General features: G+C 45.6%; 1 protein-coding gene across 4 annotated transcripts in view; it reads right to left on the bottom strand.

The window, feature by feature from the left end:
• Nucleotides 1–16,922, bottom strand: part of ARHGAP23 (Rho GTPase activating protein 23) — a 221,296-nt gene that overhangs the window by 91,973 nt on the left and 112,401 nt on the right. For all 4 annotated transcript variants that reach the window (XM_061588157.1, XM_061588156.1, XM_061588155.1 and 1 more), the window contains exon 2: nt 14,080–14,259. In XM_061588157.1, coding sequence (XP_061444141.1) covers nt 14,080–14,259 — 180 coding nt within the window. The remainder of the gene's footprint in view (nt 1–14,079; nt 14,260–16,922) is intronic.

Below are 16,922 nucleotides of genomic sequence, written 5' to 3'. Positions count from 1 at the left end.
CCTCAACCTACCAGATATTCAGCAGGATTCATGATAAGCTCAAGCCCACACCCCAACCCAACCAACCCTGGATATATACCAGTCCGGTCCCCTTCCTACTCCTGCCTTCTGCACTAGAAGAGAAGACTGGCTGGAAAGAAGGGAAACTGGATGAGCAATTCTCTGGCAGGATTGCATCTTCTGCCTCCTGTTTATTTGCTCCAAGCCCCTTCCGTATGAGTGCAAGTAATAATGGGCAAACAACTAGGAGCCCAGTTATATTCCTTGCAAATGTTGTTTAACTTTCATCCCACAGAGGTTCCCATGACACTCTGGATTCTTTCTTATCCATGGGTGTGAACATCCATCTCTTGCTGTACAAGGACCACCTCTGAGAGGGAAAAGGATTCTCTCTTCAGGTCCTGACATCACTGCATCCCTTTGTCTGTCACACAGGATTGGAATAACAGCACTTCCCTGCAATCCCAACTTGCTCCTTTCCTCCTCTGAGCATTAGATCTTGTCAACCTGCATCATGCCACTGCGAAGGCAAAATCTCAAGGATGGTCCCTCCACCAGAAATGCACTCAAACAAATACCCATGCACACATAGAGTCTGGATAATAATTAAGGCACTACATATAGCTACATTTGAAGCTTCTGACCATTCCCAGCGAGACATAGGCTGGCTTGTGGTGGCGGGGGAGGGGCAACTCTTCTAGCCTTTGTAGGAACATGTAAAGAATCACTTCCATCTCCCCCCAGTTGTGGTAGGTGGAGGTTCTCTGCAGAAGAATTTTGCCTTTCCCCTGCAGTCTGTGGCTTGGGTCACTTACGCGAGTCACTGGGAGCTGTTCATTCTGCCAACTCCTTTCTAAGTTACACTTACTTGGAACACATGTGTGTGTGTGTTGCAAAGACTGTGTGATGGTGGGATGGGTGATTATTACATCAGAATTGCATCTGATCGTGATGGGTGCTCTATCCTGCTCTTCTGGAAATTAGCCCAGTTTTTCCAAGTTCTCAAAGAATTCTTATGAAATACTTGGGTTTTTTTCCTTCTGAGAATTCTGCAAAGGGCATAATCTTGGGGGAGTCTCCTCACCAGCCCTACACATGTCACCCCCTTCCTCAAGGATTACTCTTGTCAAGCAAGGGTGGCAGCAGAGGGCTGGAGGTAACAGTCTCACTTTTTAAGACTGGAAACCTGTGCAGACATTTGCTGCCACTGGGGAGCCTGGGAAACAGAGTTCCAAATACCTTCTGGCTGTAAGGCAGGAATGGCTCCAGCCAGCATGGCCAGTGGTCAGGAAATGATTAGAGGGCCACAGCTTCTCCACCCCTGCTCCAAGGTCTGAGCTGAGAGCCACTGGAAATTCCACTTTCCATGTTCCCCAGCATTAATAGATGCTTTGTGCTAAGAAGCAGGCCTTAAAGAAGAGGCCCACACCACTGCCACAAGCCCTCTCTGTGGCCATACCCCCCCAGACATTTCCACAAAGTGAATTTAAAGGGGAGGGCAGAGAAAGGGAGCCCTGGCTGCCTCCAAGGCAAGTCCATTCCAAACTGGGCAGAACTTTGTTTGAGTTTTGGGCTCACTCTTGAATTTACCTTTACAAACCCCGTTCTTACTGATTTTGGCACCATCACTAATTCCTGGCTCAGATTACTGGTCTATCTAAGCTTGTGTTCTGTCTCCAATAGCGGTAACCTGAGGGGTGCTCATAAGGGAGGCATGGTAGAGATAGCCATGCTATGCTATTTGTCCCTAATATCAAGTCATGCCTTTAAAATTACTGCTCCTGGATTCAACCTTGTCACTGGAGGCTCAGGTGGCCTCGGTGGCTAGGACTGCCTTTTTCCAGCTTGGGATGGTTCACCAGCAATGGTCCCTTTTGGACAGAGATGACTTGGCCACAGTACTCTATGCTCTTGATAACTACCCAATTGGAATATTGCAATACAGTATGCTCTATGTAGGGCTGCCGTGGAAAATGTCTCAGAAACTTCAACTGGTCCAAAATACAGCAGCCAGATTATTGGCTGTGGTTCCATTTAGATCTCATATAAGCCGTAAACAGCTGCATTGGTTGCCAGTTCATTTCCAGGCCCAGTTCAAGGGCCTGCATTTAAAGCCCTAAATGATTTAGGCCTCAATATCTGAAACACTGCCTCCTTCCCTACAGACCCTCTCAGTTGCTGAGATCAGTAGAGGCTACCCTCTAGGTAGCTCCACACTCTCAGAAGTTCAGGGAGATGGTGGTGGTGACCTGGGAGAGGCCATTCTCTGTGGCAGCCCCTAAGTTGTGGAATTTCCTCCCCATGGATGTGCATCTGGAACCTTCAATATACTGCATTTGTCATACGCGGACAATGCAAATCTTCACCCTGGCCTTTGACATATGAGATACATATTTTTAGGACCCTTTATAGTTGTGAATGTAATTTGTTTTAAACTGTTCTTAATATGTTAGCATTGTATTTCATATTGTTGTGTTCCACCATGGGACCTTCTGGTGATGGGCAGGTAATAAATCTAAATAAATAAATACGGAGGTTCCATTTTTGTCTATCCTACTGGAGGCTGATCAGTTATGGCAAACAGGGCACTCCCCTCAGATAGCCACCACCTGCCTGTCTTCTTATTCACCTCTAGTTTAGGAGTGGCATTGGCTATCAGCTTCCTCCTCTTTAATTTCAGTGTTGCCCTTGTAGAAATCAGCAAGGAGAACAGGGGCAAAAACAGAATCCATTAGCTCTCCCTGTCATTGGCCTTGGCTTCATCAACTGTCATATCAGGCTGCTACCTTCCACCCTACCGGTCCCAACGGGCACCAGCCTCCACTGGTCTATCACAAATTTATCCATCTATTTTTAAAGCCTTAAAAACCTCCACTGGACTCTTTAAAATCACAAGCTGCTGGTGGTGATATAGACGTGTCAAAGTGACATCTCTGTCCCCCCCAAATCAGAGCCCCCAAATTTTGAGAGCAAAGACCCCCATTTTATTTTATTTTGTTATCATCTTTCAGTCTCCTGCCCAAAGGGTGGGAAAGGAGGATGTTGTGAACTCTCACACATGGCTCAATTAGCTAGGCTTCCAGAGTCACTGGAAACTATAGGCTTTTACCAGCAGAGGGCTTTGTTCTGGCCTTTTCTGGCTAACCTCACCCCAAACTCCTGATTGGATATAAATGACTTTCCTGAGGCTAAAAACTTCCAGGTCAGGGTCAGGCCTTGGTTTCAGCAATAGTCCACCTGGCCTTGTGCTTGAATTCCCCTGCCTCGCCTCTAGCCTTTGTCCCAGATCCCCCGGATACACAGTCCTGCTGCCATTTGGTCTCCACCCAACCCTGGCTCAGATTCACCTTTGTGGCAGTTACAGTGACTGGACTGTCTTCCTGGTGTTTGACCCTGGCTGTAATGTGTTTCCTGTTCAGCCTCCTTCCCTATCTCACTGAAACCCTGTAGCTCATAAGCTTGCACTATAGCCATGATTTCTATGAAGGTTCACAGAGCATTCTAAGCGTGCCATATTCCAGTTTCCCCAAATTTGGACAACTTAATTTGCACGTGATGTATATGGGTGCATACTGCACAGAGAAAATCCCCACACATACACAATCTGCAGGAAGGAAGGATTAATCTTATTTCCAGTCAGTGTAAATGTCTTGGCTCCCTCCAACAGAATCGGATGCAGGACTCTTGGGTTGATTATTGCCAAGGGCTTAAATCATAGCACATGACTTGAACATATGTCAAGATAAAGTTTGCAAAATATAGCATCAATACAAGGTACAAATTGGCATGGCTAGTCAAGTGAAGACATTGTCACAATACTTGACATGCTCCTGCATCCCCTTAATAAAGAACAGGACTGGCATGGCTACTTTTGTGGGGATTTTCTCTCAGGTTGGGATTGGGCACGCAAGTGGACATTCCTATGGGTTGGCTAATTAATGGGCTTTGTTCATGCCTGCGCCTTCGATGGCATTGGGGGCACAGATGCCTTTGCTACAATCCCCTCCAACTCCACCTCTGGCATCCTCTCCCGAGTTGTGGGCAGACATTTGTTTTTAATGTTTTTAGTTATTGTAAACCGCCCAGAGAGCTTCAGCTATGGGCGGTATATAAGTAAGGAAGTAAGAGATAAGCCCAGCTACAGATCAGCTGCCATGGGGCTGGCAGCTCAGTTCCATCACCTACATTGACATCAGCCTCAGGGGTGTGGCTATCGATGGTAAGACTTCTGGGCACCTCCCCATCATCTTCACCCACCAAACTTAGACCACTGGGCCCCTCCCCTGGATCCCAAGCCGCCGCCGCCTCCGACCAGTCGAGTTCTCCATGGGGCTCATGACAGTAAACTTTGAATGTGCTCATTTTATTAAAAAAAGAATACATACTTAAATACATTTTACATTCCAATCCATGTATTAGATTGAATTAGGTCGATCAGTTAAAAAATGTGGACTAAACTATATTTTTCTCCACCCCTATCTGCAGGACATCAGTGGTTTGCTACAGAGACAGAGACAACAGTAGAAGCAGGAATGTGGCAGCCTCTCATACTCTCAATGTACTGGTCTCAAGCCAGGGGTGGGCTGACTTCAGCTTTGCAAAGTCTACTTTAAATTAAAAACACAATGGTCCACCAATGTGTTCTGAATTTATCAAGCAAGAGTGCAGATTCAGGATTTCTTAACATATTAAGGCGTAACTAATCTTTGTTAACACAAGAAATGCCATACTGGTTAAACCAAAGATGACTTAGTTTAGCAGTCTTTGCAAGAATTCCAGCAACCAGCAAATGCCAAGCCCTCCAGATGTTGTAGACTACAATTCCCATCATTCCTGACTATTGGCTATGCTGGCTAAGGCTGATGGAGGTTGGAAAACAACATGTGGGGAAAAGTTCCCCACCTCTGCGCAACGTGATCTACTTTCTGGAAATTGACCAATGGACCTTAGCCTACCTTCTGCTCCCCCTAAACTAAGAGAAGCCCACGCACACAATTGTACCTGGTGTTGATGCTGGGGTCTAAGGGGCCAGGTAACCTGAAGAAGTGCTTTATCCCACCCCCAGAGTTCAAGATCTTCAGGTGAGCCTCTGTTCCAGATACCATAATCTTTGGAGATAAGGCATATACAGTAGGGCCCCGCTTATATGGCGGGTTAGGGACCAGGGCCCCGCTGTAAAGCGGAACCCATTGACTTTAATGGGTCGCGTCATGCAAAAATGCCGCAAAATGCCGCAAAATGAGCTTTAAAACGGGGAATTTCCCGATTGAAAGCTGACGCATCAGCGGAATGCCGTAAAGCAGAACGCCGTAAAGCGGGGCCCTACTGTACTGACAATGGGCAGGACTTTATCCTCATTGGCACCCCCTCTGTATGACTCCCTCTCTATACAGATTGATCTGGCCAAATCACCGAGTATGTTAAAAAGGCTGGATAAAACATCCCCATTCAAGAAGGCATTTGGTTAAGCGGTTATGGTTGCTGCTGTGGTTTGTTTTTTGTTATGCTTGTCTATGTTTTTCAGTGGGTTTTATTTGTTTTGTTCCACTGAATCTTACATGTATTTTAAGCTTGCATGTTAGCTGTCGGAAGAGTAATTTGGGCTGACTATCAGGATAAATCTCGAGAATTAATAAATATAAAACCAGGAGCCGAAAAGGGTGGAGCACACAGGAGTAGGGGACATTTCCTCGAGTCAACATCTTTTTTCCACCCACCTATCCCTCAGTGTGGTGTCTCTTCTCACCTCTGGCAATAGGCTTCTTTCCTTATTCTCTCTCAGCATGCAGGAAGTTTACCTGCAGTGACTATCTCCCCGTGGGGCACAAGGAGTCATGAAGTCATTTGCCAACAGTTGCCAAAGAATGCTTGGCATGGAACACATGGCTCCCTGCTCCCTCCCCCGTGAGTCATCTCCATCGAAACCCAGCCCCCGGATCTGCTGCCCCGCCCTGCCAGAGCTTCTTCTCCTTGCCCTGGAGATGGGGATGTTCCAAGTAAGCTGCTGAAGTTCCATTATGGGGTTTCACTCCTTTGCTTTACTTTTGTGTGATATGGTTACTGAGCTTATGCCACCACATAGAGAAGACTGGAATGGTGGCACCAAATATGTGTTTTTAATGCAGTAAACAAAGCTAGAGTACCTGCAGACTGCATTTGCTTACATTCATCTCATATTATCTTTGCCTTTCTTTCCCTCTTTGTGTTGTCTTCTTCTGGAATTATATTATGTTACATGGGGTAAGGAGTTGATTTTTGCTTGCTATTCTGCTAAGCACCATGTGCGCTGATGGCACTCTGTAAATTAACAACAAAATACTGAAAGGGCTGGATTTGTGGAGAAAAGATCAGCACTAAGCCAAAACCATTCACACTTTTCACAAACGTTTTTGACAGTGTAAAAGAACCAAACAAAACCCAAACCATCTCCCTTTCCGGACAATTTTTCAACACTGCAGAAATCCCACCAATTTATATACATTGCCCATTCTTGCCTTCAGTTATCAAGTGACTTCACTTGAACTCAGTACCATCATTCTGTGGTCAAATGTGATTAGCTAAGTAGTATTGGGATTACATTTCACTGTAGGATCCCTACTTGGCTGGGATAATTTATGGGAGTCATCCAGGAAGTAGAGAGCAGCAGCAATCAAGATAGAAAAAATGTGTCAGAAAAGCAGCCAACAGGATTTTCTAAATGGGGAATATTTTAACAAACTGTTTTTAAAGAAATAGTTCTACCTTGCTGAACTATTTTTGACATGGAAACAAAAACTGGAAATTTTCCAACAAATCCCTATGGAACACCAAGGCTAATCAGAGGTCCACAAATATGCTGGGCAGATTGTCTATCTTTCAGCCTGGCAAGTGCTTCATATGAGCTTTTGAGGCACTTTGAAGTAGCAATAAGTGCTTCCATAAGCGGAGTGCAACTCCAGTGTCCATCATCTTTCCAACCATGATGTGCATTGGAAATGTCTTGCTGCTTCAGAGCATCTCCAAAGCTTGGTGCAATGTCAGACACTAGACCCCACCCTTTGCCCAAATCTGGGAAGGAGCCAGGCTGTGCTGATCACTAATTCTGACTAAACCACCGAGGCCAGCCAGAAGTTGTGGTCCCAATTCACATGCATACTCCACAGATTCTATAATCTGTAGCAGACAAACTACAGAGCACAAGCAAACCAAAATAGATGCTACTAGGGACTCTGCTTTGTCTTTTGACAGCAGCATACTCGCCATTCCACCAGCTCCATCCCAGGCTGCTTCTGGAGTTGCCACAGCTCACAGCTTTACTTTACAGATTCGGCTGGGAAAGACATCGAAACCCTAGAAAGCTGCTGCCAATCAGTGTAGACAACACTGAGCTAGATGGACGAATGGTCTGCAATGGTTTAAAGCAGTTTAAGAACAGAAGAAGAGCCTGCTAGGACAAGCCAGTGGCTGGTTCAGTCCATCATCCTGTTCTCACAGTGGCAAACCAGATGTCCCAATCAAGCAGGACCCAAGTACAAGAGCACTCTCCCCTTCTGCAGTTTCTAGCAACTGGTATTCAGAAGTATGCCGCCTCCAACCATGGGGTAAGAGCATAGCCATCATGGCTAGCAGCCATTGATAACCTTCTCCTCCATGAATCTGCCTAATCCTCTTTTAAAGCCATCCAAGTTGGTGGCCATCATTGCCTCCTGTAGGAGGCAATTCCATAGTCCAACTATGTGCTGTGTGAAGGAGGACTCTCTTTTGTCTGTCCTGAATCTTGCAACATTCAGCTTCTTTGGATGTGCATGAGTTCCAGTGTTATTGGGGGGGGGGACTTGCCTTTGTCCACTTTCTCCAAAGTTTCCTTTGCTCCAGCCTCTTTGTACTTTACCTTACTTCAGCTTCACCTTGCTTGCCCTCCTGCCTTGGTAACAGCTCCTCTGGAGATGATACCTTCAACACTCTCGGCCTCCTCCTCCTGGCTGCTGCTTTGCTGTTCTGCCCTCACACACTCCCTATCGAGACTTGGCTGTTGCCTGGAGCCTGGACCGTGAGCCTGTCTGTCTCCCTACCCCAGTCATTGTTATCCTTTGTGGCTCTGATCCTGAGCATGCTTGCTACTGTCCTGGACAAAACCCTCCCAATACTAACAGAAAGCCATTTCTTGATGATTTTAATGTTTCAGAATTCTTGCTGCAGAGAGGAACAGCCCTATGTAAGAACTTGGTTGTGGGGCAGAGAGAGGGACCGGCAGAGGGAAGTTAACAGAGCCAACATTTGGATGGAGAGGGAGGAGGGCAGCCTTTTGTCCAAACCATGGAACACAATAGTCACCCTTTGTACAGATGAAGCTGACACTGCAAAAGAAAGAAAGAAAGAAAGAAAGGAAGGAAGAAAGGAAGAAAGGAAGAAAGGGACCGGCAGGGAGCCATTTAATGCATACCCCAATTCCATTTATCCCCCCCAACCCTTCAGTGCCTTTGAACTTATCTGACAAAGAACCCATTTTCCCTTTCTGAAATGAAAAAAGAAAAAAGGGGGGAGTGAGGTCTCTGGTCTGTGAGGGCTGGAAAGCTGGCTCTCTCTTGCAGAGACAGTGCTTCCACACGAGACAGTTCATCAGAATGGAATGGGACGTCAGCAAATAGCTCCCAGGAATTTGGAATTGTAGTTGGGGTATGTGGAGAATGTATGTGTGGAGGAAGGGAGGGTGGTCCCAACTTCCAAAGAAGAAGTCAGTCTTGCAACCTCCTCAATACTGCAAATATTTACTTGGAATCAATACTCGATACCATATTGAGACACCATTGACCCATTAAGTCACGAGTGGGGGACTTCTTTGACCTCATAGGCCAGATCTTTCTCCCCACATTCCACGGGTTAACTTTGACAGGTCATCTGATGTCATTATGTCATGTGTGGTGTTGGTGGGCGTGGTTTGGGGAAAGGCCCCACAGGCCAAATGGAGAGGTCTGGGGGCCAAATTTGGCCTGCAGGCTGGAGGTTCCCCAACCCTGTGTAAAGTACTGGTGCTCTCCCACAATCAGATGGCAAGTTCTTCAGATTCAGGAGGACCAAAGCTAGTTGCATGTTTCTACTGTTTAGGACCAGACAACGGGAGGATTAGGGCCAATGAATAATCCCACCTCAGGCAACTGAGAGGTATTTAGCTGAGTCTTAGAGAACAAAGTAGATCCAAGATGACCTCCAGCCTGCTATGTACATGGGGAATAACATGCAGTTCTCAGCTAATCAGTAGGTTAGACTGGCAGGCCTGTGAAAGTTCCACATCTCCATGATGGTTTAATCAATGGCTAAGGCCACATTCTCACCAGGCATTTATTCCATTATTATTCCACTTTAAACAGACTTGGCTTCCCCCAAAGAATTCTGGGAAGTGAAGTTTGTGAAGGGTACTGCGAGTTGTTAGCAGGTCCCTACTCCTGTGACAGAGCTCCAGTGGCCAGAGTTGTTTTAGCCCCGCTCCCCAGAGAATTCTAGGAATTGGAGCTCTGTGAGGGGAATAATGGTCTCCTAACTCTCAGCACCCTTCACAAACTATACTTCCCAGGATTCTTTGGGGGAAGCCATGCCTGTTTAAAGTGGAATAAACGTCCAGTGTGAATGTGGCCCAAGTTCACAATAATGTAGCAAGCCTCTGAGCTTTACCAGTTCAACTACAAAAGGGGTATGTGCTCACAACTAAATGTTCCTCTATGGTATGGTGGGGTGGGAGAAAAGGCTCCTACATAAAGAAAACAGTAGTGTCAGGTAGAAGGCCCCACTCTTCCTTCCTGCCATTAAGCACCAAATTATATGTCATGCAGGAGATCTGTGTCTGGACCTCCTAATGACTTTTTCTTCACTTGGCAACAGACATGGCTTTACTGGGAGCAACAGCTGATCCTGGTTCACTGATTAGTTTATCTGCATGATATGTGCCTGCAACTACATTTCCTGAATTTTGGATGTATATCTAACATATTTTAAGTCAACTGAGTGCTAATTGAAGAGGGAGCAGCGGGCAGTCCAAGCTGGCCCGCAACATCACAGACCAGAAACTCGGTCCTAAGAATCAGGAGATTCCAGAGAGTCAATCCCATACCGCTGCTATAAGGTTCCACAATGTGCTATACCAGTGGTTCCCAACCTGGGGGCCGGGACCCCCAGGGGGGCCGTGAAGTAATCCAGAGGGGGCCATGAACAGTAAAGAAATGAATTATTTATTAATTTTTAAAAAAAGTCTTCACTCCCTCGACACTGTATGCTTCCCACTGGCGCTGCAGATGACACCTCCCCCTTGCACCAAACGAGAGGGGAGGCCTTTTGCTGAAGCGCCAGAGCATCTTTCAGGCGCACTAAGGGCACGCATCTGCCTATAAAATACATGGCAGATGCCAAAGGAGGCTGAGGGTGGAGCTACCAGGAAGAAGAGGGGATTACTATCACTGATTCCTGTCTCCTTGCACTGCCGCTACTGGCAATGCCCTTACTTAGAATGAGAGGAGAGGGCTTCTTGTGAAGCAAAAAGAAGCAAGCCTGCAAAGAAAGGCTGCTTTCCCCCTTCCTTCCTGCAGCCAGCCTGCCTCCCTAGGGGGAGGGGGTCACAAAAAAATTTCAGCTTATAAAGGAGGTCCCGTGCTCATAAAGGTTGGGAACCACTGTGCTATACTGTACTCTCTCCCCCTGGGCAACTTGTTGCTGAGTGTAACCGAGAGGCTAACCCTCTCCAAACTGTTCTGCTCTCACTACCTGCCTGTCAAACAGATGAGCAACCTCCTGCTTGTTGCCCTCTCTCCTCCCAGTACTAGCCATTTTCCCAATGGAGGTAGAAATTCAGAATTGCTTTCATCAGCACTTGGACAAAGCACTGAGAATTCAAACTGGTTCATATGCACCAATCCAATTTCTTAACTTTTACTGGAACCCAGTCTAGAACATTTCAGCAGAGGTGAAGCTGGACCAGAACTAAAACCAAAGAATGCAATGGTCTGAGCCCTCAATCCTGTTTCAGGACAGCATGTTGGGTTAGGTGCAGGGCCCCCAAGCAGGCCATATTCTGTAGGATTCCAAACTCAATAGCAGCTGTTTCTGCATTTGAGTAAAAGCAGCTTCTCAGCACTCAGGGAGAGCAGACATGATCTTCACTTTTGCATGTCACACTCCTAAGAGATCACGAACAAGAGATTAGATATACTCATGAGATGAAATAGCTTTTAAAGAAAAACACAGAAGTCAATAAAAGTTCTTCTCTGAAAAGGAGGAGTGGGGAAGAAAGATCCCCTGGAGGCTGACAGGTAATAAATCAAAATAAGCTGTTAAATTTGTTAGTAGCTGAATTTGCTTTGGGAAGTTTGTAGCAAACTTGTGGAGTTTGCAGCAATGGGTACAAAGTATCAATCAATCAATCAATCAATCGATTTTATTGCGTTTAGCCATAGGCCATTGCAAGGTACAAAGTTTAACAATTAAAACATCAAACAGATTAAAATAGACCAAGATGCAATAGATAAGGAAAAACATTCAAGAGATATTATAGTTTTGAATGTGGGTCACACGCAGCTCCTTAGCGGCCAGCGCAAAGTTGGCTACAGATATTGTCACTAGTTTAAAATTATTGCTTAAGAGCTCCACTATCAGCTCCTGAGAGCATTTGTCTGGAGAAGAGTAAATATACTGGGCCAGGAATTTCCTTCTGGGATCTTCATACGATGGGCAATATAACAGATAGTGAGTAATATCTTCTATGGAATTGCACCCAAAGATACATCTCCATTCTTCCAATGGGATTCCCAGATATCTCCCATCTAAAAAAGCAGAGGGCATCAACTGGAACCTGAGTTCCGAGAAAGCTCTACGAAGAGGGGCATGTGTCAGGACCTCAAAATACTGTGGTTTGGCGTGGTTAGCTTTAAATTGGGGATACCAGGTGAAAAAAGGAGCTATTACGATGGATACCCGGTCTTGACACGCATCGTGGTCAAAGACCCAGTTCCTAAGGGCTCATGAGCTTAGGCTTAGATATTCCCCCATGGGGAGATTGTATAACTCTAGCTTTACTTGGCATCTGTGGGCCCATCCCCCGTTTGTAAGCTGCTCCGACCAGCAAAGTTCAGTGAGGGGGTGGTCGGCCATCCTATATAGTCTACGCCAATATCTGAGGTAGGCTAGGTCGATTCTGGCTGCAAGTGAGGGTAGACCAAGCTCCGCTCTGAGGTGGGGCTGCTGGGGTTCCAGGAGGGAGCCCTAGAGTCTGCCTCATAAACTTGTTTTGCAGGACTTCTATCTCCCGCTTTGCAGTTTCCCCCCAAAGTTCTGCCCTGTAGAGTGTAGAGGCTAAGGTTTTGGCAGTGAAGATCTTAAGCATGGTGTTGACTAGTTGGCCCCCTCTGGCATAAAAGAACCTTCTAAGTTGTGCTGTGGATCTAGCACCTGCAAGTTTAGTTGCCTTTATGTGGGGCTTCCATGTAAGGTTCTCACTAAAACAAATGCCCAGATATTTAAATAGATGGACCTGTTCCAGAGGGTGCCCGTTGAGGACCCGGTATGAATTTGCCCTCTTCTTTCCGAAGATCATGATCTTAGTTTTGGCATAATTAATTGCCAAGTGGTGCTCCGTGCAGTAAGTGCCAAGGTGGGTTAACATCCTTTTGAGGTCGATTTTATTTAAGGATAACAGGACCAGATCATCGGCGTAAAGCAGTAGTGGAGTCTTACGATTACCAACTGAAGGGGGGGGAAGGAAGGGGAGGCCATTGCGGGGATAATATCATTAATAAAGAAGTTGAATAAGAAGGGGGCCAAGATACAGCCCTGCTTCAATCCTCTTTCGATCCGAATCGCTCGAGCGCCCGAGCGCACCTGTAAAGTATTGACCTGGTGGAGGGACCGAATGAGGCAGAGCAGTCTCTTGTCAATATTGGTCTGGGCCAATTTTTGCCACAACAGGTCCCTATTAATAAGGTCGAAAGCGGAAGTGAAATCTACAAAGGCCACATACAAAGATTTATTTGGGCACCTGGTAGTTTTGTATATTAAATGCTGCAAAACAAACGCCTGGTCGACAGTACTCCTACCCTTTCTAAACCCTGCTTGCTCCTCGTGGAGGATAGAGTTGCTAGTCTCCCATGCGAGGAGCTTGTTTAGGAGGTACTGTCCATAGAGTTTGGAGGTTACATCTAAAAGACTGATAGGTCTATAGTTCCACAGATCTGAGGCGTCGCCTTTCTTAAAGATAGGTACGACGAGCAAAGTTGTGAGGGTCAAACAGGGTCAACGCAAGAAGAAGAAGGATAAAACCACCACATCCTGTCAGTTCGTCAAAAACGAAAGCATACGTTGAGAAGGGTTGTTGGGCAATGGTCAGGCATATATGCCTTTGCATGCAAAAAGTCCCAGGTTCAATCCCTGGCATCTCCAGGTAGAGTTGGAAAAGATTCTTGTCTGAAACTCTGGGGAGGTGCTACCAGTCAGTCTAGACAAGACTGAGCTAGATGGACCAATGGTCTGACTTGGTATAGCCTCTGTGTTCCTAACAATGAAATGCTAGGGGCTAAAATGAAGTCATAACTTGACAAGCTCAGGGTTCATGTAACTACATATCTCCTAGCACAGCCTTGCCCTACCTGATGCTCTCTACATATTTTGTATTGCAACTCTCATCAGTTCCAACCATCATTGGTGCTGGCTGGAGCTGACCGAGTTGTAATCCAAAATATCTGGAGAGCACCAGGTAGGGCAAGGTTGCCCTAGCACAATACATAGCATAGGCTCTTACTATGTGGCTCAGAGCTCTTAACGTCATCTTTCTAAGAAAAGCAGTGGATCTTAATGCCACAAATGTAATATAAGAAGTTCCATTTGTTACTTCATTTTTAATCTATTTATTTTATAGCACACACCCACACCTCTCCTGCCTCTCTTACATGGAGAGAGATACTATACATGTGGTCTCCCATCCAGATACTGACCAGACCCAGACCAGCTTAGCTTCAGCAAGGGTATTGTGCCACATGCCTCCAGATTATGCCCAGTGGCATTATGTAATACACAGTACTGGAATGAACCCCGCCCATTCCTCAAATCCAGAAGGGACATTACCTTCACGTTAGAATGAACTGCTGACTCTGGAGGGTAGACAATGAAGTGCCGGAGGGTGAAGCCATAACCCCCCTGCAAATTCTTACGTAGCACCACCGTCTTCGGCCCCACCCAGGGAAAGGACTCCACAGGGGGGGCATTGGCATTTGTGGCCGTACCATCTCTCTGGCCCAGCTTTGGCTGTCAAGGAACAATAAAAAGAGAAGGGTAAGCAAAACATTACGTTTCTGGCTGGAATCTGGAGCAAGATGAAAAGCCCCCTCCCTCCCCCTTCATGCACACATATCACAAACAGTTTTTGGAGATCAAAAGGGGTCTGGTACAACCTTTCCAAAAGGAGGAGGGAGGAGACAGTCACAGGATTTAAAAACCCTTAGCCTTGGGATAGTCCTCTCCCTTTGCCAAATCTAGGTTGGAGAGAAGACTACACCTTTTCTCCAAGCATTGAGAACAGTGTGAAAAGAAGAATTCTATACCTTATAGTGTGCACACATACATCCCACTATTTTATGAACCTTTTCAATGAAATTTATTGTCTTTGGAGTCTACCAGGCTTGAGAAAGAATAGATATAAATTAAATAAATAACAACATGCAGCATCTGGCAAATGTATGTTTTTTTGTGTGACTGCTAACAAAAAACAAGGGAAAAGATTTGACTAAACAGTTTGTTGTTATGTGCCTCCAAGTCGACTACGACTTACAGCGACCCTATGAATCAGTGACCTCCAAGAGCATCTGTCATGAACCACCCTGTTCAGATCTTGTAAGTTCCGGTCTGTAGCTTCCTTTATGGAATCAATCCATCTCTTGTTTGGTCTTCTTCTTTTTCTACTCCCTTCTGTTTTTCTCAGCATTATGGTCTTTTCTAGTGAATCATGTCTTCTCATGATGTGTCCAAAGTACGATAACCTCAGTTTCATCATTTTAGCTTCTAGTGATATTTCTGGTTTAATTTGTTCTAACACCCAATTATTTGTCTTTTTCGCAGTCCATGGTATCCGCAAAGCTCTCCTCCAACACCAGATTTCAAATGAGTTTTTTTCTCTTATCCGCTATACCATGGTCTAAATGATCTTGACTTTAGTATTCAGTGATACATCTTTGCATTTGAGGACCTTTTCTAGTTCTCTCACAGCTGCCTTCCCCAGTCCTAGTCTTCTTCTGATTTCTTGACTATCGTCTCCATTTTGGTTAATGATTGTGCAAAGGTACTGATAATCCTTGACAAGTTCAATATCCTCATTGTCAACTTTAAAGTTACATAAATCTTCTGTTGTCAAAATATTGTTTTGCTGCAGAACCAGTGAGCTATTGCATACAAAGTGTACTCAGGCTCCAGGTCTCTTCAGGCCCAAAAGGGATGTGCAACATCAGTCCCTGTAATTAGCAGGCAGTATGAAGTGTCTACATTGGCTTGGCTGGGTAAAAGTACGAGAAGCCAAGGCTTCTGCCTTTGTCTGACTGACAGCATCTGAGGCCAATCAGATTCTCTCAGCCAAACTACTGCACATGGGCGTTGGGAGAATAAAACAGGTTAATCCTGAAGTATGTTGCCCTGAACTCCTTCAAGGTAGGGCAACAGTAATGAATGATCTTCTGCCTGTTGTATACCTGGCAAATGTTAAAAATCTCCTGCCTGTTAGATACCTGCTCCAGCCCTAGGCTAAACCCTGGTACCAGCACCAGCCTTATAAGAACTCTGGGTTAGAAAGCACTCTTTCCAGAACAGGTTCTAGGTACAGCCATCCATAATCTGGACCAAATTTCCTTTTTGCTTAGCCTTGCTCCCTGTCATACACAAACAGTTGCCAGATTGCTAGAGTGATGGTTGGAATCGTTGCCTAATCAATCCCTGATCAGATTGGGATGCAAGAGCTTAGCAATGTTTTAAGCAAAGAAGTGCAGAAAGTACCAAAAACCTGGAACCCTTCCTTGGTGCTGCCAGTGCTAAAAAAAAAAACAGAAATGAAAAAAGTTACCGACTTCCCAATTGGTCAGAATAGATTGAAGCTCATTAATAAGTGTATGGAAAGGGAGAAAAGCCATATTCGATGACACACTCCTGTTCAAAATCGGGTTTGAATACTTGAGTTTTTTCTAACTGAGACCAACCAGGGAATTTCCAGGTTTTTTGAGAGCAGGAAACAAATGGGGAATTTGTTTATATTCATTATTCAACAGTTTCTCCCCTGTATTCAACATTCACACCAGCCATTTCACTCCCCCCCCCCCCCCGAATTCATTCCAGTTCTAGTTCTTGAAGGATGGAAGGAAAGAGAAGACCAAGCTGCACTGGAAGGTTGCTTGGCAACCACTGAAGGTTTCCTTCCTCATTTTCCCTGGAACAAGGCTCTAGCTGATCATGGAATAAACCAAGAGATAGAATAACGGGGGTGGGGGTGGGAGGGTGAGAAAAGGAATGCATTTTGAACTCCTGGGAGGGTGTCAGTGGTCCAAGTAGAGATTCTTTTTCTAAGACTCCCATCTCTGGCAAGTTTCAACACAGACAAGTAGCAAAAGGACATGGATTTCACACTGTTTGCAAACTATAGAGTAAAACAAACTTCCAATTCTTATTGTAAGTCTCCCCATCACTAAGGTATAAGACGTTGACACAGCAAGTCCACACAGGAGCTCTCTATAACCACATTCCATCAGTAACCCAGAGGAATGCAATATTCAAGTCTGACATGTAATCTTGAAGACTCTCGGTCTCTCCACCCCACCCACCCCCGCCAAAACCCTTGTGGGATACCCGACGTTTGCAACATGACACTCTATACTTTAGAAGGGAATTATGCACCTCTCTGTCTCGCCAGCTTGAAACCAGATGGTTTTCAA

This window comes from Rhineura floridana, chromosome 11 (genome assembly GCF_030035675.1).
Source record: "Rhineura floridana isolate rRhiFlo1 chromosome 11, rRhiFlo1.hap2, whole genome shotgun sequence".
Taxonomy (NCBI): domain Eukaryota; kingdom Metazoa; phylum Chordata; class Lepidosauria; order Squamata; family Rhineuridae; genus Rhineura; species Rhineura floridana.
Note: the sequence above shows the minus strand (reverse complement) of the source record. Positions and strands in the feature narration are given on the sequence as shown.